Source organism: Aotus nancymaae, unplaced genomic scaffold (assembly GCF_030222135.1).
Source record: "Aotus nancymaae isolate 86718 unplaced genomic scaffold, 86718_ANA_hifiasm-v0.15.2.pri h1tg000079l, whole genome shotgun sequence".
In the NCBI taxonomy this organism is placed as follows: domain Eukaryota; kingdom Metazoa; phylum Chordata; class Mammalia; order Primates; family Aotidae; genus Aotus; species Aotus nancymaae.
In genome coordinates this window covers 18,521,909-18,546,245 of record NW_026988494.1, presented here as the reverse complement: position 1 = coordinate 18,546,245, position 24,337 = coordinate 18,521,909, and the positions used below count along the sequence as shown (strand labels likewise).

The window sequence follows — 24,337 nt, the reverse complement described above, 5'->3', positions numbered from 1 at the left end:
AAATTTGGTGGGAACAAACAGCCCATATCCACACTTTAGTGAGGGGCTTCCCAGGATGTAAGACTTTCTGTTCTTGTGGTTTTTTTTTTTTTTTGACTTTCAATTTTAAAAACAGGGAGGTTCTGGGCAAACCAAGATGAGTGGGTCACTCTGTTCTCAAAGAACTTTGGAAGACTAGACTGAAGAGACTGGAAATAACAAAGCCTGAGAAAAGATGCTGGTGGCCAGGAAAGGGAGACCAAGAACGTGCATCTTTGTCAGACAAGGAGTAGTTCAGTGTGATCATGCCTGTCGGGAAATAATGGGAGAAGATTATAAACACAACCGAAGACATCTGTAATGAATGGGCAAAGGGATTAAAGTTCTTCCGATTCAGACACTTTAAGGAGATTATTCTTACTCTGGGAGATGTTGTTCTGGGATTGGAGTTGAGACATGTCTGGACTTAACTACCCTGACCACCAGCACCCTCTGATTTAGTTTTTGATAACATATTTCTGTTGGTTCTCAGTTTCATGTGTGTTCATCTTCAATAGACTGACCCTCTTCAAGGGCATGAACTAAATGTTATTTTTATTTTGCATTTGCTATGCAGTCTAGCAGAGCTGCATGTTCAGTAAATAAATTTAATAAATGCTGATTCTGTCTGATTAAAAGATCTTTCAATATAAGATAAAAAGAAGGATCTGATTGTATCACAAGATATTATTTTCTACCCGATTCCTATAGTCCTCAAAGCACCTACTTATTGTCACTGTACTCCAGATGACCCTGTGGGACCCAGCAATGGTAAAGACCAGACCTGGGTGTTGCACATGTAGGATCCAGGAGTATGGTCTAAGAACCAGTTTCCAGCCCAGGACACTGTGCTTCATGGACATCCCTGATTTCTGTGGACAGAATGTTGGGCTCTTGGCAAGAGATGTAGAGACTCGGTCTTCCTTCTGCTGTGTGGTGACTTGGTTTATACTTTTGTGGTTTCTCAGTTTTCTTGCCATTTAAAAAGCGGTTCTGATTGAGGAGTGGGAAATTAGAAAGACAACTCAAAAAACAGGGAACAGTCATCATGCTTTATTAAAAACGTATGCATCATGACTCATATCTGCAGTATCATAAGCATGTTCCCTGGCAGCAGGGGAAGCAAAGGCAATTTGCTAACTGCCATTATCTTGCTATTCTTTTTTCCCAGTGTTTGCTTTTTCTGGAACCTATACTCTACTCTTTGTGGCTCGAACCCTTCAAGGCATTGGATCTTCTTTTTCATCTGTTGCAGGTAACACTGACAACTTCATTATGCACACACACACATGCACATATGCATGTGCACACACACATACAAACATCTCTTACTACCTCAGACCCTATATTTATATGAAGAAATTAAGGAAAACATCATCTGTATAGGTAGAAATTGTGATTCAGAAATAAGGGAACTGGGCTGGGCACAGTGGCTCATACCTGTAATCCCTGCACTTTGGGAGGCCAAGGCAGGAGGATAGCTTGACTCTAGGAGTTTGAGGCCAACCTGGGCAACATAGTGAGAGCCTGATCTTTATAAAAAATAAAAATAAGTTAGCCAGGCATGGTGGTGTGCACCTGTGGTCCCAGCCACTTGAGAGGCTAAAGTGGGAGGATGGCTTAAGCCTGGGCGGTTGAGGCTGCAGTGAGCCATGATTGTGCACATGTGATCACTCCACATCAGCCTGGGTGACAGAGCTAGACCTTTACTTAAAAAAAAAAAAAAAAAAGAGAGAGAGAGAGAAAAGAAACAAAGGAATTATAGAATTGCTGACAGGGTCCATAGAACCCTGAGCCTCATGTAAATTCCTGTTCTAAGATTTCGATGCAGGTAGCTCAGGTCAGAACAAGCCTACAGTAAAACCATGAAGGCCAGGCTCTTATTTAATGCCACTCAAGGGTCCTTTTTCTGTCCTCCTCTTAGTACTTTATAGGAATAATCATGTTAATACTACTGGTAATACCAGCACAGTTTTCAAAGTATAGCCGAATACAATATCTAATGCATTCCTATGAAGTGGGTATTTTATGCCACTTTACCATGACTACGAAGGCCTGAGAGTCCAGCTGATGTACAGCACCAGCCCACACTCTCTTCCAGGTCTCCAGTGCTTTCTTGCTCTTCCCTGGGCACCCCCATTAGATAGAACGGTCTCTGTCTTCCTAGGTTTTCCTTTCCCTGACCTGCTCTGTAACCCCTCATTCAGGGAAAGGTGCTAGGAAATGAGAAAAGGCTGTGAAACGTGGTATAATCAGACAATGGATTTTCTGTGTTATCCTTCCCAGAGGCCTTCCACTTTCAACGGCATCTTAAACAGCAGTGAACAATGCGAGGTTTTGGAAGACTAGGAAGGGAAGTACTTAAAAAATACCATGGGTTAAGTTTTGTAAAACCCCTGGAACTGAAACTCTAGCTAAGATTGTCACTGAAGAGATAACAGGGTAGGACCAAGGGCTCTGAGAGGCAGACAGAACCCCCAGGGGTCAGCTGCATCTGTCACTCTCTGTGCAGGTCTTGGGATGCTGGCCAGTGTCTACACCGACGACTATGAGAGAGGACGGGCCATGGGAATTGCGCTGGGGGGCCTGGCCCTGGGAGTGCTGGGTAAGTGGCACCTGCAGGAGGATGGGGCTCCAGGAAGTAGGTGTTCCCGAGGTGTGGAAGAGTATTTTCCTTCCCTCATTGGCCCTATCCTATTTCAACTCCTTCAGAAGTATCACTGAGAAAAGGTGAAATTTCCTTCTCTGTAAGAAGCTGGGAACACATAAGGGCCGGGGAAAGGTCCAGAAGCCCAGCCTGCTGGAGGAAGTGAGCATTCTCATGTTAGAGGCCACTGTCTTGCCTTCACTCCCATGCACACACCACCAGAGCCTGGCCGTTGTCAGATGCTCTGCTAAATCTGTCACATGCATAATCTCTTTTATTCCTCACCACCACGAATAAAAGGAGAATGATTGTCCCCATTATAGAGATGAAAATAAGAATGGTGAAATAGCCATCCAAAGTCACACAGCCAGGACACACAGGAGCCAGGATACAGACTTAGATTTTCTGGGCTCAGAAACAAGCTCCAAACCATAAAATTACCCTTTCTTTGAGGCTCATCCCTCATACTATTTAACTGGTAAGCTACTTACTTTCACGTATTACACACCAAACACAATGCCAGCACAGTAGGGTGGGAAGCCCCAGGCATAGTTCCTGCCCTCTAGGAATTTACAAGCTCATTGAAAACACCTGAAATCTCTTCCCTGGCCTATGCCCCACCCTCAAGCCCCATGGGGAGCAGAGGAAACAGAATCCCTATTATTTGTTAGTATCCATCAACCCAAATGGCCAATCTAAAACTGGTGCATTTTGGACTCCTTTATCATATCCCAAATGAATAAGCTCCCAAAGGAACAAACTTGTTAGATCCTCGGCAGTCACTCCGGGCTCCTTGTCACTTCTAGGTTAGAATTTGGCAGCAGCTTCCCTCTTTTATGTTTCCTTCTTCTACCACCATGCTGCCTGAAGAATCTTGCTGAGTCCAGAGCAGGTGGTGTTTCTCCCTTGATATTTCTCCATAGGCTGCAAAGCCAAGTAGATGACTTGTCTGCATATAGAAGGCTCCTGCCTATGCAAGGCTCTACTTTTCTCCTCTCAAATACTCATAGTCTGGTAACACTCACTTTCTTCTTTTTCTTCTCCAACAACATGCTTTTTTCTGACACCTCTGTGTTCTTCACACAAGCTTCTTCCCCTCCAGGTACTCTGCACTTGGCAAAGCCCTCGTGGCTGCCTAGACTTCCTGAGACATCTAGTGAGCTTTCATCGCATGCAATATTTTACTGTCAATCAAATTTTCACCATACTTTAATTATTTGGGTCCCTCCCTACACACACACACACACACACACACACAGACACACACACACACACACACACACACACACTTCCTCCACTGAGAACAGGGGTCCTGTCTCCATCTCTGAATTCCCAAAGCCTCACGTGGAGCTTAGCCACTGTTAGGCGTTCTACAAATGCTCATGGGGTAAATGTGGACAGTTCTCACTGGATGGGACTTACCCTCACCTCTGGAATCTGTGTTTGCTTTGCCTTTCCAGTAGGAGCGCCCTTTGGAAGTGTAATGTATGAGTTTGTTGGGAAGTCTGCACCGTTTCTCATCCTGGCCTTCCTGGCACTACTGGATGGAGGTGAGTTACCATCAGAGCCTCCAGCAGCTAATAGCCCACGTCAGGTTGGGAATGCATTATGCTGTGGTGTCTGTTTTGAGTAAGAATGGGTGGTGTGGACATGTTTTGATGGATCAGGGGCTGCCCCATTGCAGAAAAGAGATAAGAAGCTCAGGGAGTTAAATTTATACGTAACAGTTTGATAGCACTATAGCTGTTACTGGAGCCCCCAGCTAATCAGTAGACACACTGAACTGTCTCACCTTCTTTCTTTCTTAGCACTCCAGCTTTGCATCCTACAGCCTTCCAAAATCTCTCCTGAGGTAAGCAGACACAAAGCTCCATTGCTAACAGATATACAGGATGGCTGAACACAGGAGCCCAGACATGCCTGCCAAGCCATCAGAAGAAAAGTGAAGAGGAACAGAGTCAGGGAAAGTGAGAACTGTGTCTGAATTCTAGGACAGGGTTACATTTCGGGTAGCGTGGGGGATAGTGAGGTATTTGGCTTGCTGTTGGACAAAAATGGTTGAAGAGTCTTGTGCAGAATCAAAGAAGCCATAGAGAATATACATATATGGAGATCTCCAGATACATATGAATAATTATATGTGTGTTTGTATATATATTTGGATATCTCCAGATATATATGAATATATATATATATGGCATGAACCATCGCCCTTTCTTTCTCTAACAAACAAACGTTATTATTATTACTAATTTTTTGAGCCAGTTGACAGTAAATTGATTATATCATTCCCTTACCACTTGATACTTTAGAGAGTTTTCCCTAAGAACAGGATTATTTCCTTATGTAATGACAATAGAGCTATCAAATTCAGGCAATTTAACATTGATGCAATACTTTAATTTGCAGTGCCTACTCTGATTGTGTCAATTATCCCAATAATGTCTTTCATGGGAGCTTTTTGTTTTTAGTCTCTAGTGCAGGGCCTGGTCCAGGATTGCGTAATACATTCATGCATCACATCTCTCTAGTTTCTTTTAATCTGGAAAAGTTCTCAGCCTTTATCTTGCATGACGTTGACATTTATGAAGACCACAATTATCTATAGGGTATTCCTAAATTTGGTTTGTCTGATGCTTCCTCTTCATACTGTGGCCTTCTGAGTGTCACGTCTGGAGGTATATAATGCCTGTTCACCTCTCAGTGGTGATGTCCGTTTTGATCAATGGGCCAAGGTGTTGCCTGTGTCTCTTATGTAGTTATTATTTTTTCACCTTGTAACTAATAAATAACCTGTGGGAGATGTTGTAAAATCATATAAATCTCTACTCCTCCTTAAACTTCCTTTCTGCCTAGATTTGTTATCCATTGATGATTCTTGACTGAACCAATCTTTAATGTTTACAAAATGCTGATTTTTCTAGTTCACCAATTCCTCCAAATCATCAGTTGGCACTTTGCTGTAAGGAATGGCCATTCCTCCATGGCAGGCAGATCACTTGAGACCAGGAGTTTGAGACCAGCCTGGTCAACATGGAGAAACCCTGTCTCTATTAAAAGTATACAAAAAAATTAGCTGGGTGTTGTGGTGCATGCCTGTAATCCCAGCTACTCTGGAGGCTGAGGCAGGAGAATCCCTTGAACCCAGAAGGTGGAGGTTGCAGTAAGCCAAGGTCATGCCACTGCACTCCAGCCTAGGTGACAAAGTAAGACTCTGTCTCAAACAAACAAACAACAACAACAACAAAAAAGGAATGGCTATTTCTTTCTTACTCTCTTTATACATATATATTTATAAATATTTAGACCTAAATAGGTATATAATAATTTTATGTCAGTGTGATTATATTCAGAAAAAAAACCTTTAAAAATAATAATATATTTATCTGATTATTGTCAGTGTGGAATCATGGAGTCCTATTTTTGTAGTTTATCACTTTTCTTACTTATTTACTTACTTAATTTTTTTTTTTGGAGACAGCGTCTTGTTCTGTGACTCAAGCTGGAGTGTGGAGGTGTGATCATGGCTCACTGTAGCCTCCAACTCCTGGGTTCAAGTTATCCTCTTGCCTCAGCCTCTTGAGTAGCTGGGACTACATAGACATATTGCCACACTCAGCTTATTTTTAACATTTTATAGAGATGGGGTCTCCCTGTGTTGCCCAGGCTGGTCTTGAACTCTTGGCCTCCAGTCCTTAATTATTCTGATGCTTAAATTGTCCTAGATTTGGCAAGTCAAAGGCCTTTAATTGGTTGCTGTGACATTTTAACATACCTTCATTGTTTTTTTAGTAATGTTTTACTTTTTGATACAAAACTATATCCTATGTTCTTCTTGTACTTTCTCTGCCTCAGCCATGGAATCATTTCTCCAAGGAGCCCAGGTTCTTATTAGTAGGGGATAATGTTTAGAAACCAAACTATGGGCATTCGATGTTCCCTTTGCCATTGGGGTCACCTTATTTCCCTGCCATCTGAGTGACAGAGCTAATACACACACACACGAGTTCATACTGAGACCTCCACTTCCAGCCCAGCTCCACAGGATTTTTCCCTGCTTTCCCCTTTCCATACTTGTATTCTCCTTCTTTCAAAGTGAGAAATTTGGCTCCCCCTATTATACATACAGGTAAAAAACATTTACCTGTATGTATAATGGGGGGAATTATACAAACAGGTAAAAAACATTCACCTGTTTGTATAATTCTGTAATATGTACCCATGGTACTACAAAGAACAAACCTACCAAGTATTAGTCTGCTCAAGCTGCTAGAATAAAATACTACAGATTGGGTAGTTTAAACCACACATATTTATTTTCTCGTGACTCTGGAGGCTGAACGTCCACGATCAAGGTACTGTTGAGGGTTGGTTTCTGGTGAGGCCCCTCTTCCTGGCTTGCAGATAGCCACCTTCTCACATGGCCTTTACTCATTTTGTCTGCACAGAGAAAGAGAGCTCTGATGTCCCTTCCTCTTTTTATAAGGATGCCAGTTTTTCAGATTAGAGCCCCCACTCTCATGACCTCTTGTAACCTTAATTGCCTCCTTAAAGATGCTGTCTCCCAACACAGTCATATTAGGGTTAGGACTAATTTGACCAAGGTTTGAGGGGGTACCCAATTCAATCCATAAGACTGAAATAATTTTATTTTTTGAATATATAGAACATTACTACTTAAAATTAAAATTATTCAAAGGGCTATACTCAGACAGTGTCAATCCCTCCGCAGTCTTTCTCCCCTTCCCCTCACGCATCCCTACCACTCATGGATAACCAACTTTAATGCTTTCTGGTTTGTCTTTCCTGCATCTTTGTGTTTTTTTCGCAAAACAGTTTATGTGTTTTCTTATTTTTCCTTTCTTACATGAAAGGCAGCACACTGTGTATTTTTTTTGCTTTCTCCTTTTTTTCTCTCAATAATATGTTCTAAAAATTACTCTATTAGTTCATAGACTCCTTCCTCATTGTTTTCCAGCTGTATGGTCTATACATACACACAAAATTGTGTGTGTACACACAATGGTACACAATTGTGTGTGCACCATATTTTATTCCATGTCTTATGTTTAGGTAGTTTTCAGTATTTTGCAGTGACATCTAGTGCTGTAATTTGCATCTGTGCATTTTTATAATCTTGGCATTAATCTTTAGGGTCAATTCCTAGAAGTGGGGCTGTTGGGTCAAAGGGTTTATTTTATTTTAATGTATATTATTTATTTTAATGTATATTCTAATGATTTACATCAGTTTCTTTACTTTGAATTATAATGGGGTGAGAGCATGATTTTTTTAGTTTTAGAATCTCTAAATTTCTCAATCTACTATTGTGTGTATGCAGAGAAGTTTATCATACCAAAATGATCAAATCTGTTACAAGACAGAATGTAGTAAACACCATAAAGGATTAGAACATAGCATTCAGGGTGTTTGAAAGAGGGAGAAGTCCCAGCTACTGAGTTGGGGAACACTCTGGAAAAGAAGGAGCCGTTTAAGCTTGACCTTAGAGAGTGGGTAGAACGTGGAACTATGGAGAAGAGAAGGGCCTGTAGTTTAGGCAAAGGTAATAATGATGGCTGAGGGACTGCTGGAATGCATGGAAGGAGGGTGGGGCGACCAAGTTTAGATGAGAGTGTGACCTGGATGTTTAGGGTAGAATTGTAACCCGCTTCTTCTACCTTGATCCAGTGTGGCTCAAAATGATCAGAATAAAGAATTCAGAAATCTTGAGAGGCTTTTTGAGTTACGGCCTTTATGCTCACTTTTGAGATTCGGTGCTCTGCCTGTGGTTCTCCCGGGACAAACATTAGTGCCAGGGAGATCCAGTGGAAACCAGGAAGCCAGATACCTATTGTCCAACCCTGGCCTTGCTACCAATCCACTCTGACCTGGTTGATGGTCATGTGAAGGCAGGAATCATGGCTGGAATATGTTGCTTCTTTAGCTGTGACTACTGCAGTGCCTACCTTGCACACAAGAGGGGCCCTGCCTCCAGCTCCCTTTGTGGCATCAGGCAAGTCACTTTCTCTCTCTGGACTGGGTTTCCTGGTCTCTGCAGTAAAGGAGCTGCCATAGATGGTCTCTAAGCCCCTAATTGCACCTTCTCAGATTCTGTGAAAATAGGAGAGATACCTGCACTGTACAAATGGGCATTATTTTTTTTCATCCATGTTCTCAGAGTGCCAAGGGGACTCCACTCTTTACGCTTCTCAAAGACCCTTACATCCTGGTGGCTGCAGGTAAGCTGGCGATGACCTCCTATTGAGCCAGGGGTATCTGGGCTTCAGGCAGCCACGGCTGCTCACAGAACGATCTCCTCAGGGTCCATATGCTTTGCCAACATGGGAGTTGCCATCCTGGAGCCCACACTGCCCATCTGGATGATGCAGACCATGTGCTCCCCCAAGTGGCAGCTGGGTAAGTGACCTCAGTCCCCTGCTTAGGGCCTGGCAGGAGGAGGTGAACCATGGGTGCTTGCTTTCAGTGCCACACAGGGACAACGTGCTTCCTTTGTAGAATGACTTCCCATGTCCACACCCGTGAATCAAGCCCAAGTAGGTGTGCGGTCCCTCAGAGAAGCAGTCTGAGAAAGGGAAGGGCGGGAGAGGATGAAAGGGGCTATAGAGAGGTCACATACCTGGTTGTGTAGTAGAATGATTAACAATTTCCAGTCCAAGGATTCAGGTTTTTGTTTCAGTTCCTTTGATTGTCTATGGAAACTTGTACAAATGCCTTGAACTGTCTAAGCATTGCTTTTCTGAGTGCTAAAATGAGCATCAAAATACTATCCAGTTCAAGGGAAATTGGATGAATAAATGACATATGAGGTGGAAATGCTTTGTACTATGTACAATATTAATGAGCACCATTACGATCCATGTTCTTCTCCCTTCAACTCCTCAACCTCAAGACTACCCTTTGGCTATCTTTTTTTTTTTTTTTTGACCTCTAAAAGGTTGTTTATGTAGCATTCACTTAGGAAAAGCTATGGGCCCAGGAGAGAGAGGTTCTAGTTTCCTCTGTTTATGTAAAGACTTAGAGAGGAGCTTGGGGAGGAGGCTCTAGCCCTTCCCAGGAACCCCCAGGAAAGACGACAGGGAAGGCTACGTGCAAATTGCTCCATCACTGCAGGGAGGAGAGGCTTACAGGGCCAGAAGGGAAGCTGATAAGAACCTGATATAGTTCAGCATGAAATAAAAAGCACTAAATCTAATTTGGGGGTGGGGGGGACAATTCTAAACAAGACTCCCAGCTGCTCTCCCAGTGCCAAATTGAATTTTTATGGGTTGCAAGTGCTTCTGACCATGATGATTAATTGAGTTAGTTGCTGTTCAGTGCAGATGACGCATACTCTGCCCCAAGGCTCTGGCCACTGAGGCTCTCGATACTGGTGAGCTGCTACAACACAGAGTATCCCCAGCAGCCTAGGCACCCGCCTCAGTTGCCAGTTACCAATTACTCCATTACCAGTCACTTAGTTACCACCATCTTTTACAGCTTTCCTCAATGTTATCTGGTCTGTGAAGTCGGACATCAAAAGTTGTCCAATAGTTACATCAGAATCACCTTGAGAGTTTGTTAAAATTTTGATTGCTGGGAGCCAGTGAGCAGTTCAGTCAAAATAAGTTTTCATTACTAGTAAGTTTCCAGGTGATGCTGATACAGCTGGTCAGTGATTACACCTTGAAAATTGCTGCTGTACATAAAGAGCACCCCTCAACGTTGTTTAGGGGGACAAAGGAGTCCATGCTTTGGAAAGTCATGTATAGTCTGCCACTGAGTGCTTGCCGTGTGGCCCACCATGTGCTAGGTAGCATAATCAAGGGGAGGAAATAGCCCAAGTCCACTGGGTTTGAATCCTGACCAGGTCACTTACTGATTGTGACCTTGGATAAGTTATTTAACCTCTTTAACCTCTGATATGGTCTCAATGTGTCCTCCAAAATTTATATGTTGGAAATTGAATCCTCAATGCAACAGTCTTGAGAGGTGGGACCTCTAAGAGATGATGAGATCATGAGTACACCCTCATGAATGGATTCAGGCCATTATCATGGGAGTGAGTTTGCTAAAATAAAAAGAAGGTTCAGCCCCCTTTACCTCTCTCTCATGTGTGCTCTCTCCATATGATGCCCTTTGGCCATGTTATGATCTAGCAACCAGGCCCTCCCCAGATGAACAAACAGATGCTGGAGGCTTGCCCTTGAACTTCCTAGCCTCCAGAACCCTGAGCCAAATAAATCTCTTCTCTTTATAAATCACCCACTCTGGTATTCTGTTATATTACAGCAGCTGAAAATGGACTAAGATGGAAAATGGGTAATGAGAAACAGGGCTGCTGCTATAACAAATACTTGAAAATATGGAAGCAGCTTTGGAACTGGGACATTGATAGAGGCTGGAATAATTTGGAGGGGCAGGCTAGAAAGAGCCTGTATTGCTGTGGGCAAGGCATTAAGGGTGATCTAGTGCGGGCTCAGAAGAAGAGGAGAGCTGCAGGGAAAGTCTGAATCTTCTTAGACTTTGGTTAAGCAGTTGTGACCAGAATGTTGATAGAAATGTGGACGGTAAATGTCATTCTGATGAGGTCTCAGATAGAAATGAGGAACAAAGTATTGGAAACTAGAGTAAAGGCCATCCTTGTTATACAGTTACAAAAACTTGGTAGACTTGTGTCCATGTCCTAGGACTTTATGGAATGAAGAACGTAGAGGCAATACACTAGGATATCAGGCAGAGGAAATATATAAGCAGCAAAGCTTCAGGCTGCTGTGTGGCTGTTTAAACTGCATATATAGTGACATGTGAGAGCAAAGAAATGACTTAAAGGTGAAATTTATGATTAAAAGAGAAGCAAAACAGAAAGACTTGGAAAATTTGCTGCCTGGCCTTGGAAAGAAGGAAAAGGTATCTTTAGGAGACACACCAAGAGTGTGGCCAGGCCACCTAAAGCAATTAGTGTGGATGAAAAGGAGCCAGGTACCATCTATCAAGGCTGTGAGAGAAAGACCCCAAAGGCATTTTAGAGATCTTTGGAGCTGTTCCTCCCATTGCTGGCCCAGAGATCTAGGAGGGCAGAATGGTTTGGGAATAAGCCTGGGGCACTCCATGGGCTCACTGTGCAGGACCACCTTGGGGTTATACTCACTGCATTTCAGTGCAGTGCCCCTTAACTGTGCCAGCCATGGCTCAAGTGGGCCCAGGTGTGGCCTGGCCTCCCCCTCACTCTGGAGGGTGCAAGTGGTAAGCCTTGGTGGTGTCTATGTGGTACAGATATTGCAGGTGCACAGAATGCAAGAACTATGGGTGCATGACTTCCTCCACCTAAATTTCAAAAGATGTCATGGACAGCCATTTCCAAGATCACCAAACTGTAGGGGCACCAGCATGATGGCCTACAAGCACAAGACTCCAACCCATGAGAGCTGCTGGGTGGACTGAGCCCAGAAAAACCACAGGGGTGGGCTGCCTGACACCTTGAGGGGTCCAACCTCCTCTCCAGTATACCCAGGATTTTGAACATGGAGTCAAAGGCAATTATTCTCCAGCTTTAAGACTCAATATCGTTTTCCGTTTTGGGTTTTGGGCTTTCTTGGGACTGTTACCCCTTTCTTCTTCCCTATTGCTTGCTTTTGAAATAGGAATGTCTATTCTAACCTTGTCCCACCATTGTTTTTGAAAGTACATACAGTTATCCCCATAGAAGATTGGTTCTAGGACTCCTTACGGATATCAAACTCCAAGGTTGTTCCAGTCCCTTACATAAAATAGCATCATATTTGCATATAATTTGCATATCTACAGTAGATTATATGGATTATAGTACATCCTCATATGTACTATATCTCTAGATGACTTGTAGCACCTAATGCAATGCGAATGCTATGTAAATAGTTGTTATACTCTATTGGTTTCTTATTTGTATTATTTTTATTGTTGTATTGTTATTTTTAATATTTTCCCTCAAATATTTTTGATCTGCTGTTGGTTGAATAAGGGCAAGGATGTGAAACCTGCAAATACAAAGGGCCAACTGTAATTCATTTTTATTTCACAGGCTCACAGCTGGAGGGAATTTGTATCTTGAATCTTACCCATATCTAATTTAGACAAGACTCTGGACTTTGGACTTTTGAGTTTATACTGGAACCAGTTAAGACTTCTAAAACTATTGGGATGGCATGAATGTATTTGGCATTGTGAGAAGGACGTGAATTTTGGAGGCCAGGGGTGGAATGCTATTTCCCCCCAAATCTGTGTGTTGGAAACTTAGTCCTCAATGCAACAGTGTTGAGAAGTGGAACATTTAATAGGTGATAAAATCATAGGGGCACCACCTTTATGAATAGATTAAAGCAATTATCTTAGGAGTGGGTTAGTTACAAAAGGTGGGAGTTTGGCCTCCTTTTCCTTTCTCTCTTGAATGCCCTTTCTTTATGTGATACCCTTAGGCTATGTTATAACCCAACAAGAAGTCCCTCACCAGATGGCCAGGCACATGCTGGTGTCATGCCCTTGCACTTCCCAGCTTCCAGCATCATGATCCAAATACATCTTTCCTCTTTATAAATTACCCAATCTGTGATATTCTGTTACAGCAGCAAAAGCAAAAGAGTCTAAGACAAACTCTGGTTTTTTAATTTGTAAAAATGTAGCTATTTTTCAGGGTTGTTTTGATCTGGTATTTTAAATGGATTAGCACAGTACATGGAATACAGGATATACTCAGTAAATAAATGGTTTTTATAATTTTAATAATTATTTTTGTTTAAATCATTTTGATAGTCACAAAATGTGTAATCCCTTACCCCTTAAAGATTTACTGTGAAAAACAGATGTGTATCTATAGACACATATTCTATTTTTGCATAAAATACTGCTAAAATGTAAGATATAGTCATATCCTAAAGAACAAGCGATATGGATTGAGAAAAATCCAATTCAGGAAATTCTGCACCATTTAAAATGATGTCAAGTAGATCTAGGAGGCTCTCACATGTCCTAGAGGTGCTTACTTCCACATATTAGATAAACAGTTGAGCAGTTTTAATTTTTTTCCCTAATTAAATATAAACAAATGGGTACAGTTTGAAATGGATTGCCACCTGTCCAGATAGCCCAGACAAATACACTTAGGTGTGCTTACTTCCCCTCCATAGAAGAGAATATTAAAAACAAACAAGCTGTCAGCCAATAACTGGTCAAGTGTTGACTTTTGATTTAATTGTAGTTGCCATGGTGTTTTTTGTTAGGCTGTGTTGTTTTTTTTCTAGGTATAGAGAGGGATTAAAAGGACTGCTGAAATCCAGAGAAACTCACTCTGCTGGTCTCAAGCAGTCCCTTATACCAGAGCCATCTGAGCAACCCCACTGAGGATGTAGGGTAGTGGAAACACCTGGAGTTAGAGTGAGACGGACTGGACTCAAGTCCTAACTCTGTCACTCACCAGTTATGACGATAATAATCAAGACCAGTGCTTGTAGGGCACTTACTCTGTGGCAGGCACTATACAAAATGCTTGATACGTACTATTTCGTTTAAACCTCACAACTGGCCTGCCTGGTCTGGTAGAAATTATGATGATCTCCATATTTCAGAGATTTCTTGATCTGACTCAATTTCCCAATGCTCTTTCAAATCCTGGGTCTCTTATCAGCAAGCATCCTATGCCCCTATCCTTGTCTCTGAGCGTGTCTTTCATCTTCTTGCCCTACGGAGACCCAGATGTTTTCTGTGAACGTTGTTTTTCTGCAGCATCTAGATGGAATTTCATGTTCCACACTTTGCTCTCTTTGCTGCTTCTGAGTCATTTCTTCTCTGTTCTCCTTCAAAGACCTCAACTCCTTTGAAGATCATGTTGTTAGATGACACCAGCCGACCCTTCTTTGTTGCAATCATCTAGTGACTCCTTAATTACCCCTCCTCATTCATTAAAGCTGTCGACATCTTGCGCATGTTCTTTTCACCTCTACTCCTGTCACCATTTTTGGTGACTTCAATATCCAGGTGGGTAACTGGATCTTGGCCTCCTAATTCCTTAATCTATTCTTTTGCAATGATCCTTTTTTCCTTTCTGCCTTAACCAATTTAATCCTATCTATGTCCCCACCTCGTGTATTAGTTCATTTTGCATTGGTATAAAGGAATATCAGAGGCTGGGTAATTTATTTTAAAAAAGAGGTTTACTTGGCTTATGGTTCTCCAGGCTGTACAAGAAGCCTCGCACCAGCATCTACCTCTGGTAAGGGCTCACAAGGCTTACAACCTTCGAGGAAGGCAAGGGAAGCCTGCATATCACATGGCAAGAGAAAAAGCAAGAGAAATGGGGGGAGGTGCCACAATCTTTTAAACAGCCAGCTCTTGTGTGAACTTACAGAGCAAGAAGTCACTCATTACCATGAGGATGGGGACAGCATCATGCCATTCATGAAGGATTCATCTCTATGACCCAAACATCTCCCACTCACTCCCACCCTTAACATTGGAGATCAAGTTCTAACATGAGATTTCAAGGGGACAAATATCCAAGCAATATCACCTTGACATCAGTATTAATTATATTTCCTCTGAAATCTCAATTCCAAACAATCCACTTATCATCTTATATATTCCCTGCTCAGATGTTCTAATGGTCCCTATCAACAATTTTTGACCAATCTGGGATCATCAGTTCATTGGCCTCAGTGATTTTTCTTCCATCACTACTCATGTCCTCACTTATTTCTTTACTCAATGTGGATTCAGTGGTCCATGGTTAATGTCACTCCTCTGAAACTTCTCTCTCCCTTTGGGCTTGTCATTTGGCAAAGACTTAACTCTAGCTAAGCTATCTTGTTGCCTACTCCTTGCCTATAACTAAGCCATGGCGTGGGGCTGCCAAAAAACACATAACCAGTCTGTTTGGTCTCACTTTATATTTATGGCCACAAATCTAAAGTGGGTTTCACACTGTCCAACAATCTTTCTATAAGTCCCTAGTTATGTTCTTCTTTTTTTCCAAAATAACTATTTTCTATTTCTTTGTTTTAACCTCATATGCACTCCCATCCTTCACTATCATCATTCTCAGCTGTTGACTTTGCCATCTAGTCTTTGAGAAAACGGAAGCAATGAGAAGGGAACTCTTATGTTTCCATCACTAAATGTACCCAATTTCCTGACGCTGTGCCCACATTCACAGCCTTCTCTCTAATTGTGTTGGAGCATCCCAGCCCTGATCAAAGGTCAGACTCCTCTTTTGGATTCAATCTCCCCTCACCTTCTTCATTGGCTGCTCCTCATCACCTGTGCTATCTCTGCCTTCTTTGCTAACTTTTAAGGGTAGGAGTCCCCCAAGGCTCAGTCCTTGTATCTCTATTCTTTATTTAGTCTTTCATAGGCAACCCCACCCATTTGCACGGCTTTAAGAACCACGTGCAAACCAATGTCTCAAATTTCTCTCTCCTTGGAGTTCCAGATTTGCACATCTAACTGCCTGACAGCTCTGCTTGGATATCCAATAGTCACTTCAAACCTCTCATGCTTCCCCCACGTTCTCGCTCTTCCACCAGTTTTCTCTATCTCCAGCTACGCAATTGATTAAGACAAAACCCTAGGTTATCCCTGATTTCTCACTTCCCCTCCTCCCGCTACATCTGTACCCAATCCAACGGAAAATGCCACCAGCTCTACCTCCAAAACCTCCCATTTTATTCACTTCTCCCCATCACTTTTCTGTGGGATTCCACTCTTGTTCCATGAACCCATTCTTCCAACGGACTTTAGAAAATATAAATCCAATTATGTCATTTCCTTCCAAAGCTTCCATTGCCCTTGGAATAAATTCCAGGTTCTCTCTAGAGGCTTCATTTTCTCACCCTCCACTTTCCTCTGATGTGTCAGCCACGCCAATATCCTTTCTACTCTTAGAACAGACTAAATGATTTCTTTAAGGGCTTTTAATTTACATGAGGTGCTTCCTATTTTCTGCTTGAAATGCTGCCTTTCGGTTATTAAGGTATCAGCTTGAATGCCACTTCCCCAGAGAAGCCTTCCCCAACCCCAACATCCCAGGGAGCCCTTCTGAGTCACTCTGCCATATCACCACATTCAATTTCCTGCACATAACTCAACACTTTTCAAAATTATCTTTTTCTGTGCATTTGTTTCCTTGTTTGTTGTCTGTCTCCCTCCCCTGGAGTATAAGCTAGCCGAGAGCTAGAATTTTGTTTGTCTTATTCACCTCTGTATTCCCAGCCCCCAGAGTACCTGGCACATGGCAAAAGTTTGTTAAAGTGAATGAATGAATGGATGAGACTCAGAGAGGGTAAGTAAAGTGTCCAAAGTCACAGAGCTAACAAGTCGTCAAGCCATGATTTGAATGCAAAATTTGGAACTTTGCTCCAAAGCCCATGTTTCCAGAGTACTTCCCTGTGTTGTCACCAAAAACCATGTGGCTAGACTTCAATTTACAAAATATTTTTACATGCATTATCTAATTCGCTCTGCACTGTAACCTGGTACAATGTAATCATAGCTTTGCTGTTTCCAAATGTAGAAATCAAGGCTCAGAAAGGTTTAGTAATTAATCCAGGCTCCCCCTCAGAGCAACAGAAGGGCAGGTAAATAGCAAGGCAGGAATTCACTTCCCAGGAAGTATGTATGGGTATATGGCACCCAACCACACCACCTCTGAAGCTCACATTCTCATGCTGATAACCAAGGGTATTTTATACATGAGAATGGCTCACCAGGGTCATTAATTGGGACTCTAAATGGGGAGGTGGAAGCACATTAAATATACTGAGGCTAGGCCAAGTGCAGTGGCTCACATATGTAATCCCAGTACTTTGGGAGGCCGAGGTAGGCAGGAGTTAGAGACCAACCTGGGCAACATGGCAAGACCCCATCTCTATTAAAAAAAAAATAAATAAAAAGAAGAAAAAACAAAACAAAACTAGGTGTGGTGGTGGTCACCTGTAGTCCCAGCCACTCTGGAGGCTGAGCTGGGAGGATTACTTGAGCCCAGGAGGTCGAGGCTGCAGTGGGCTGAGATTGTACCACTGCACTCCAGCCTGGGTGACAGAGTGAGACCTTGCCTTAAAAAAAAAAAAAAAAGTACTGAGGCTAAACAAAGCCCTGCTCCTGAAGAAAGCAGAGGTGTGAGGTCCTGTGGGCAACTACTGTGGGTTTGCAAAGATCCCCAGATCATAAAACACAGTGGCTTGGGGATCTTGGAAGGTTACAGGGGTGGACTTCACTGTCTTGTAGGAGACTAGGCATTTGAGAGTAAATTGGACATGTCCTAAGTTAAACATCTGTGTCCTTCCCCAGGTCTAGCTTTTTTGCCAGCCAGTGTGTCCTACCTCATCGGCACCAACCTCTTTGGTGTGTTGGCCAACAAGATGGGTCGGTATGTAGCCTGGGGATCTGGGATGAACAACAGAAATGTAAGATCAGAGAGCACCTGTCCCTGTTCCTGGAATGATGAACAGCTTCCCCATGGTTGAAAGTTTAGGACAAGTACACACTGATAAAAACTTCCCATCTGGAGGATGGATAGTGGTTGGGTGGTGAGGGCAGTATGGAAAATGGATAGTCTTGAGCTTTGAGCTGATTGGTATAGCAGAGGCAGTGGAAACATGAGGGGTAGCCTTTACTTTCCAGCCATTTACTGTCCAGTTGAAGAGATAAAATGACCACAACAAAGAACAGCTATGAAAAATGCAGTACTTTGGGAAAGTGGTTTTCAAATTATGTTCCATGGAACCCTGGGGAGTTCTACAGAGGCACCCCAGAGGCCACTGAGAAGGAAGGGTTGGGTGCCGAGAGGTATGGGTCTAGATTCTGTTCCTCCACTGTAGTGAGGACAACTTTAATTTTATCTTTGGAGTTCAGCACCAAGATTTTAGAAGCACTGCCATAGGACATCAGAGAAGGAAAGAAGTTTGGTACTTTCTGTGGTTTTTGAGATGGACCTCAAGGACCAAATAAAATATGGACAGGTGGAAGGGAGTCTGAGCTGGGCAACAGCATGAGTTAAGTTTGATGGCTACTTCCAAGGGTCAAGTGCCTTCTGAGTCAGCTGATTCCTCCTGTAAGGGAAGGAAAGATGTGTCTGTGGCACCTCTTCTGCATTTACTATAGAGAGGGGGTGGAGCCAGTGGGCACAAGGAAAGGGCAGGGAGAGAGCTCAGTTGGGTACAAACTGGTCATGTAGGGATGCAGTCCTCAGGTCCTAAGGGGTTTCTGGGATTAGGGCTGGTAGGACAGGCCAGCATGGTGGTGATGGGGTGCAGACGTGGGGGAGCTCTCCTCTAGCAGTGTTTGATGATGGCTCTTTTCTTCCAGGTGGCTGTGTTCCCTAATCGGGATGCTGGTAGTAGGTACCAGCTTGCTTTGTGTAAGTATAATGAGACCTGGGGGAAGGGGAAGAGAGAGAGAGAGAGAGAGGAGAGAGAGAGAGAGACCCAGACATTTAAAGACTACTTTCCTTTAAAATCAGCAGTCAGCTTGGCAAGGACTGTCAGAAAGACTGTTTCTGAGTAGGCAGGAATTTAGCACTGGGGGAGATGCCACCAGCTGCACTTTCCCCTGTCTACTGTTTACCAGCTGGAAGTACAGCTAGAAGGCTATCCTCCTAGGGTCCTGGAGCCCTTTGACCCTGAGACATTCTCCAGGTCAACTGCTTCCCATTGAGGGGAAGTGGGAAAGGAGAGGGAGAGGGCTGTAGAGCAGCTGGAGCCAGAGGTCTGAGGCTCTGTGTGTGGGTACACGAAGTGATACATGTTGGTATCCATTTCTGGGGGCAGCAAAATGGTGCATTTTATGACTTCATTTACTCATCCCATCTGACAGATCCTCATAAGTCCCCAGGGAGCCATCATTTACGCCCCAGTCCCTGGCACCAGAGGCTTGATAGAAGAAGAAAGAAAGAAGGACTCTCCCATTTCCAAGAGTCCTCCTCAAGCTCTTGAAGCCTTAATTTTCTCTTCTCCCCAGTGGAGATGAGAAACACAGAAACCTCCTAGGATTGAGGGAGAGAAGAACAGGGCTACAAGGCACCGTACACTGTGCTCAAGACCAGCTGGTGGTCCTGAGCAGGAGCATGGGATCCAGGTTCCATGGCAGGTTTGCCACTTTCTATGCATGTGACTTTGAGCAGGTTATCTCATCTCTGTGTGCTCAGTGTCCTCATCTATGTCGAGAAAGTTCTGATGGTGTCCACAGGGTTGTCGAGGTAATCCACATAGACCACAGTGTCCAGCATGTGGTGAGCCCATAGAGAGTCTCAGCCAATACTATTGATAAATTATACACATTTCTTGAGACACGAACCCTAAAAATTGTTATCAACTAGTAACATCTAAACAGTATGCTAAACCCTTGAGAGGTAAGGGCCCTGGAGTAGCAGATTTGAGTGACAGGTGCCCAGAGAGGGAGATGAGAAGCCTACAAAAGAGGGAAGAAAGAGTTTTTGTTGGGAGACCAGGAGGGCAATGGGAATGAGTCTCACAAGCTTCCTGACACAGCACCCAAACCACACCACCTGCCCCATCTAGCTTACAGCTAACTGGTTGTTGGGGTCTCTTCTCTGTCTTCTTTCTCCAACAGCTACCATGTTAGAAGTCTAAACAAAACCTTTGGGTGATATCAGTAATGGAAAACAGAGGCAACTTTATTCCATGAAGAATGAGGCCAGGAGTGTATGTTTAGGTGGAGAGCGGTAGAGGAAGGGGAGGAAGTATCCATGTTAGAGCATAATGGAGTTGAGTCTGAGGTCCAGATTTGATCTTGCCACTCATTAGATCTGTTAACTTTGGATAGAGTAATAAGCACAATGTCACTGGTCAAGTTGTCACATCCTTAAATTGGAGGTGTAGATTCTTCTGTGAGGAGGTGTGAGTACGGGAGGATGATGTATGTGGCCAATAGTGCGCTCTGAATAAACGCATGTCATGTGAAAACTCTTTGAACCTTGCTCCCACCTGACCCATCTGGAGTCCTGATGACTCTTCCTTTTTCTCCTTGCAGGTTCCTCTGGCTCACAACATTTTTGGTCTCATTGGACCCAATGCAGGGCTTGGCCTTGCCATAGGTAAGAAGTGCCCTCAAAGGAAACAAGAAGCCCCTGAATGTTAGCTTTGGGTCTGATGCCTTTCACCCCCTCCCTTTTCTCATCAGAGGAGGTAGGTGGAGAGATAGAAGGAGCAGGAGGGCAGCTGGCAGGGATATGGAGAGATGAGCTCCTAATTCCCACCTGGAACAGGTGTTGGTCTGAGGGAGAAGACAGTAGGCAAAGCGAGTGGACTAATGGAGGCGCAGAGGAGGGGATGTGGGTGGGGCTGACTGTGGGTGAAGCTGACTGTGTCCTGTTTGCTCTGGCCACAGGCATGGTGGATTCCTCTATGATGCCCATCATGGGACACCTGGTGGATCTACGCCACACCTCGGTGTATGGGAGTGTCTACGCCATCGCTGATGTGGCTTTTTGCATGGGCTTTGCTGTAGGTATGTTGGCAGGACCCAGTGCCCCACTTTCCCCTATCTACTGTTTACCAGCTGGAAGTGCAGCCAGGAGGCTATCCTCCTAGGATTCTGGAGATCTTTGACCCTGAGACATCTTCTGGGTCACCCATTGCCCTAGCATAGCATCTTATGAGTGATGGAGGCTCCATAGACACTTGTGACTTTGATGTGTCTCTCCCAGGTCCATCCATTGGGGGTGCCATTGTGCAGGCCATCGGTTTCCCCTGGCTCATGATCATCACTGGGGTCGTCAACATCATCTATGCTCCGCTCTGCTACTACCTGCGGAGCCCCCCAGCCAAGGAGGAGAAGCTTGTAAGGAGCTCTGACTGCTAAAAAAAAAAAAAAAAAAAAAAAATCACTTCTGTTTCCTTCCATCATCTCTCTCATTCCATTTCATCCTGGGCTGTTATTTCCTTCCTCTATTCCTGTGTTGATACTCTGTCTGCTTTGCCATGTTTCCCAATACCCTTTCATCTTCATATTTCTTTTGTGTGCTCCCTTCATTTCCCTTCTCTAAGTAATCACGTCCTCTTTTTCTGGGGCTGTCAGGAAGGGTCTTAAGTAGAGAAGGGAAATGGGGGCAGAGGACCATCAAAGATATCCTGTAGTTACTGTTCCTAGCTTGCTAGTTACTAGCAAGGTGTGAATTACCAAGTTATCTCCTTCATAAGTGGGCAGAATTCCATTGGCACATCTGTTCATTCACTCTAGTGCACCATTATCCTTACCAGGTGACCTTTTTAAAAGTACAAAAACTGGGGCTGGGCGTGGTGACTCATGCCTGTAATCCCAGCACTTTGGGAGGCTAAGGCGTGGATCACAAGGTCAGGAGTTTGAGACCAGTCAGGCCAATATGGTGAAACCCTGCGTCTACTAAAAATACAAAAAATTAGTTGGGTGTGGTGGCGTGCACCTGTAGTCTCAGCTGCTCAGGAGGCTGAGGCAGGAGGATCACTTGAACCCCGGAGGCAGAGGTTGCAGTGAGCCAAGATCCCACCACTGCACTCCAGCCTGGGCAACAGAGTGAGATTCCATCTAAAAAAAAAAAGGTGGGGGGACAAAAACCCCAAGGAAGAGATCTACACCATAGAATTTTCTTTAATAACGCACTTTTGTCTTACTGCAGCACAAGCATCCTGAGGGCCTTGATTGGTTTGGGATGGCTACAGAGGCTGCTCAAGGGAACCAAAGAAGACAGGAAGGTGTGATAGGGAGTGGTGTTGATTCCACTACCACTGTTAGATTCAATTAAAAGCATATGAGATACTTGTCCCGACAAGGGTTGATATACTAGGTACCTTGGGAGGCCAGTGCATGCGGTTTCTCGAGTTCTCAGCAATGCCAGCCTCAGATGAGCTAGTGGGGGAACGGGATGGGGAGACTGGTAAAAAAAGATGTGCAGTGGCTTCTCTTCTTGCCTTTCACTGCAGGCTATTCTGAGTCAGGAGTGCCCCATGGAGACCCGGATGTATGCAACCCAGAAGCCCATTAAAGAATTTCCCCTGGGGGAGGACAGTGATGAAGAGACTGACCATGGGGAGTAGCTGCAGAAGGTGCTCCCTGAATTTCATGATGGCTCAGTGACCACGTCTTTCCCTGGGACCAGATCACCATGGCTGAGCCCAGGGTTCAGTGGGCTTCACATCCCTGTCCCTGGGTGTCTTCTTTCTTCCCATGGACACTGTCCTTGATGCTCTCTCACCTGTGTAACCCGTAGCTCTCCCTCTATGCCTCAGTGGCCCATCTTTTGTGGGAGGACAGAGTGATGCACCCTCCCAGGCTGCTGTGAGGTTGAGCTGTGACGGATTCTGCAAGAGGTGACTCATTTCATGGAGGCGGCAGTGAGCAATGTGTGCCTGGAACCAGTGGGGCGACTGACAAACCTCGCTTATCTGTTGCCTGATTTTCTTTGGCATAGTCCCAACAGATTGTAAGAGTTTTATCCTCTGTTCTTCAACATGTCTCTTCCTGGGTTTTCCCAGCTGAGTTGAGAAAATGTTCTCAACATGTCCTTTTGCCAAGTGCCAGCTTGAAGAGTTTTTTGCTTTTTTTTTTTTTTTTTTTTTTTTTAAATAAAGTGAGTGATTTTTCTGTGGTTAAATCTACAGCTGCAAAAAGGGCTTTACCCTCAGTAAAAAGCATCTTCTATTTTTGTTATTATTCGGAAAGGGGAAGAGCCCATTTCTCTTATGCTGGAGTTATTGACATTCTGTTAACCTCCCCTGTGTGTTGCTACCTTTTCTGAACCTCTTAGACTCTTAGAAATAAAAGTAGAAGAAAGGCAGAAAAATAATTCATGAGACCTAAGATTTCATGGGAAGTAGTGAAAAGCAACTGCCTTGAAATCCCTTCCGATTGTAGATTTCCTAATAGGAGGAGTGTAATGAGGCATTGTTCATACTTGCTAATAAATACATCATTGCCTAATTCAGATCTGGTAAACTAGATTGTGTTTTATGGCAAAAGAAAGTGTGTGGGCAAATAGAGCAAGTACTTTATTCTCACACTGTGCTACCTTTTTGAAACACTTATTGGGTGACGGGATTTCAAAGAGATGGGAGACATGGCACCCCCTTAAGTAGCTCCCCATTGATTTGGGCAAACAGGATGTGCACAATATAAAAATGATTAATGCTGCAAGTTAGTATACATTTTGTGTTCAGGTACAAGGTGCTCGTAGGCTGGGTGGGAAATAATGGCAGAGATACAGGCAGAAGCAGGATGGAGAGGCCCACAGAGACAGGCTTCTGGGGTACCTGGATATCAGATTGGAGTTTTCAGACTTTATCTGGAATAACACCTGGCTCTGATTTTTGCACTGCTCTGTAGAAGTCTGCTGGCTCCAGTACAAAACCTGAATCACCAGAGCACATTCAAGCTGAACCTTTCAATGAATCTTTATCATGCAAATGGTAGAAACCTGACCTACTGATATGTTTTTAGGGGACTGGCATTAATTAGACTCACCTGATTTCCAAAACCAGCTGTATTTTAATCATCTTTGGTCAGGATGACATTTTTTTCAGATTTTGAAGGAGCCCAAAGGTGAAATTAGAAAATTGTGTATCAAAATATATAAACTGTAAGTACGAAGGCACAGTGAGTGCATGACCACTGGGATGCCTTACACAGGTGGGAGTGGGATGGGGCAGGATGGGGAGC

The 24,337-nt window shown here is 43.7% G+C and overlaps 1 protein-coding gene across 1 annotated transcript in view; it reads left to right on the top strand.

Moving 5' to 3' along the window:
• The window catches only part of SLC18A1 (solute carrier family 18 member A1), a 35,388-nt gene extending 11,653 nt beyond the window's left edge, over positions 1–23,735 (top strand). The window contains exons 7-18 of the mRNA XM_064368697.1: positions 1,190–1,273; positions 2,531–2,623; positions 4,126–4,215; positions 4,474–4,517; positions 8,844–8,904; positions 8,987–9,082; positions 17,978–18,056; positions 18,995–19,046; positions 20,678–20,741; positions 21,035–21,154; positions 21,354–21,487; positions 22,606–23,735. Coding sequence (XP_064224767.1) covers positions 1,190–1,273; positions 2,531–2,623; positions 4,126–4,215; positions 4,474–4,517; positions 8,844–8,904; positions 8,987–9,082; positions 17,978–18,056; positions 18,995–19,046; positions 20,678–20,741; positions 21,035–21,154; positions 21,354–21,487; positions 22,606–22,719 — 1,031 coding nt within the window. The 3' untranslated portion in view covers positions 22,720–23,735. The remainder of the gene's footprint in view (positions 1–1,189; positions 1,274–2,530; positions 2,624–4,125; positions 4,216–4,473; positions 4,518–8,843; positions 8,905–8,986; positions 9,083–17,977; positions 18,057–18,994; positions 19,047–20,677; positions 20,742–21,034; positions 21,155–21,353; positions 21,488–22,605) is intronic.
• The last annotated feature ends 602 nt before the right edge of the window (positions 23,736–24,337 follow it).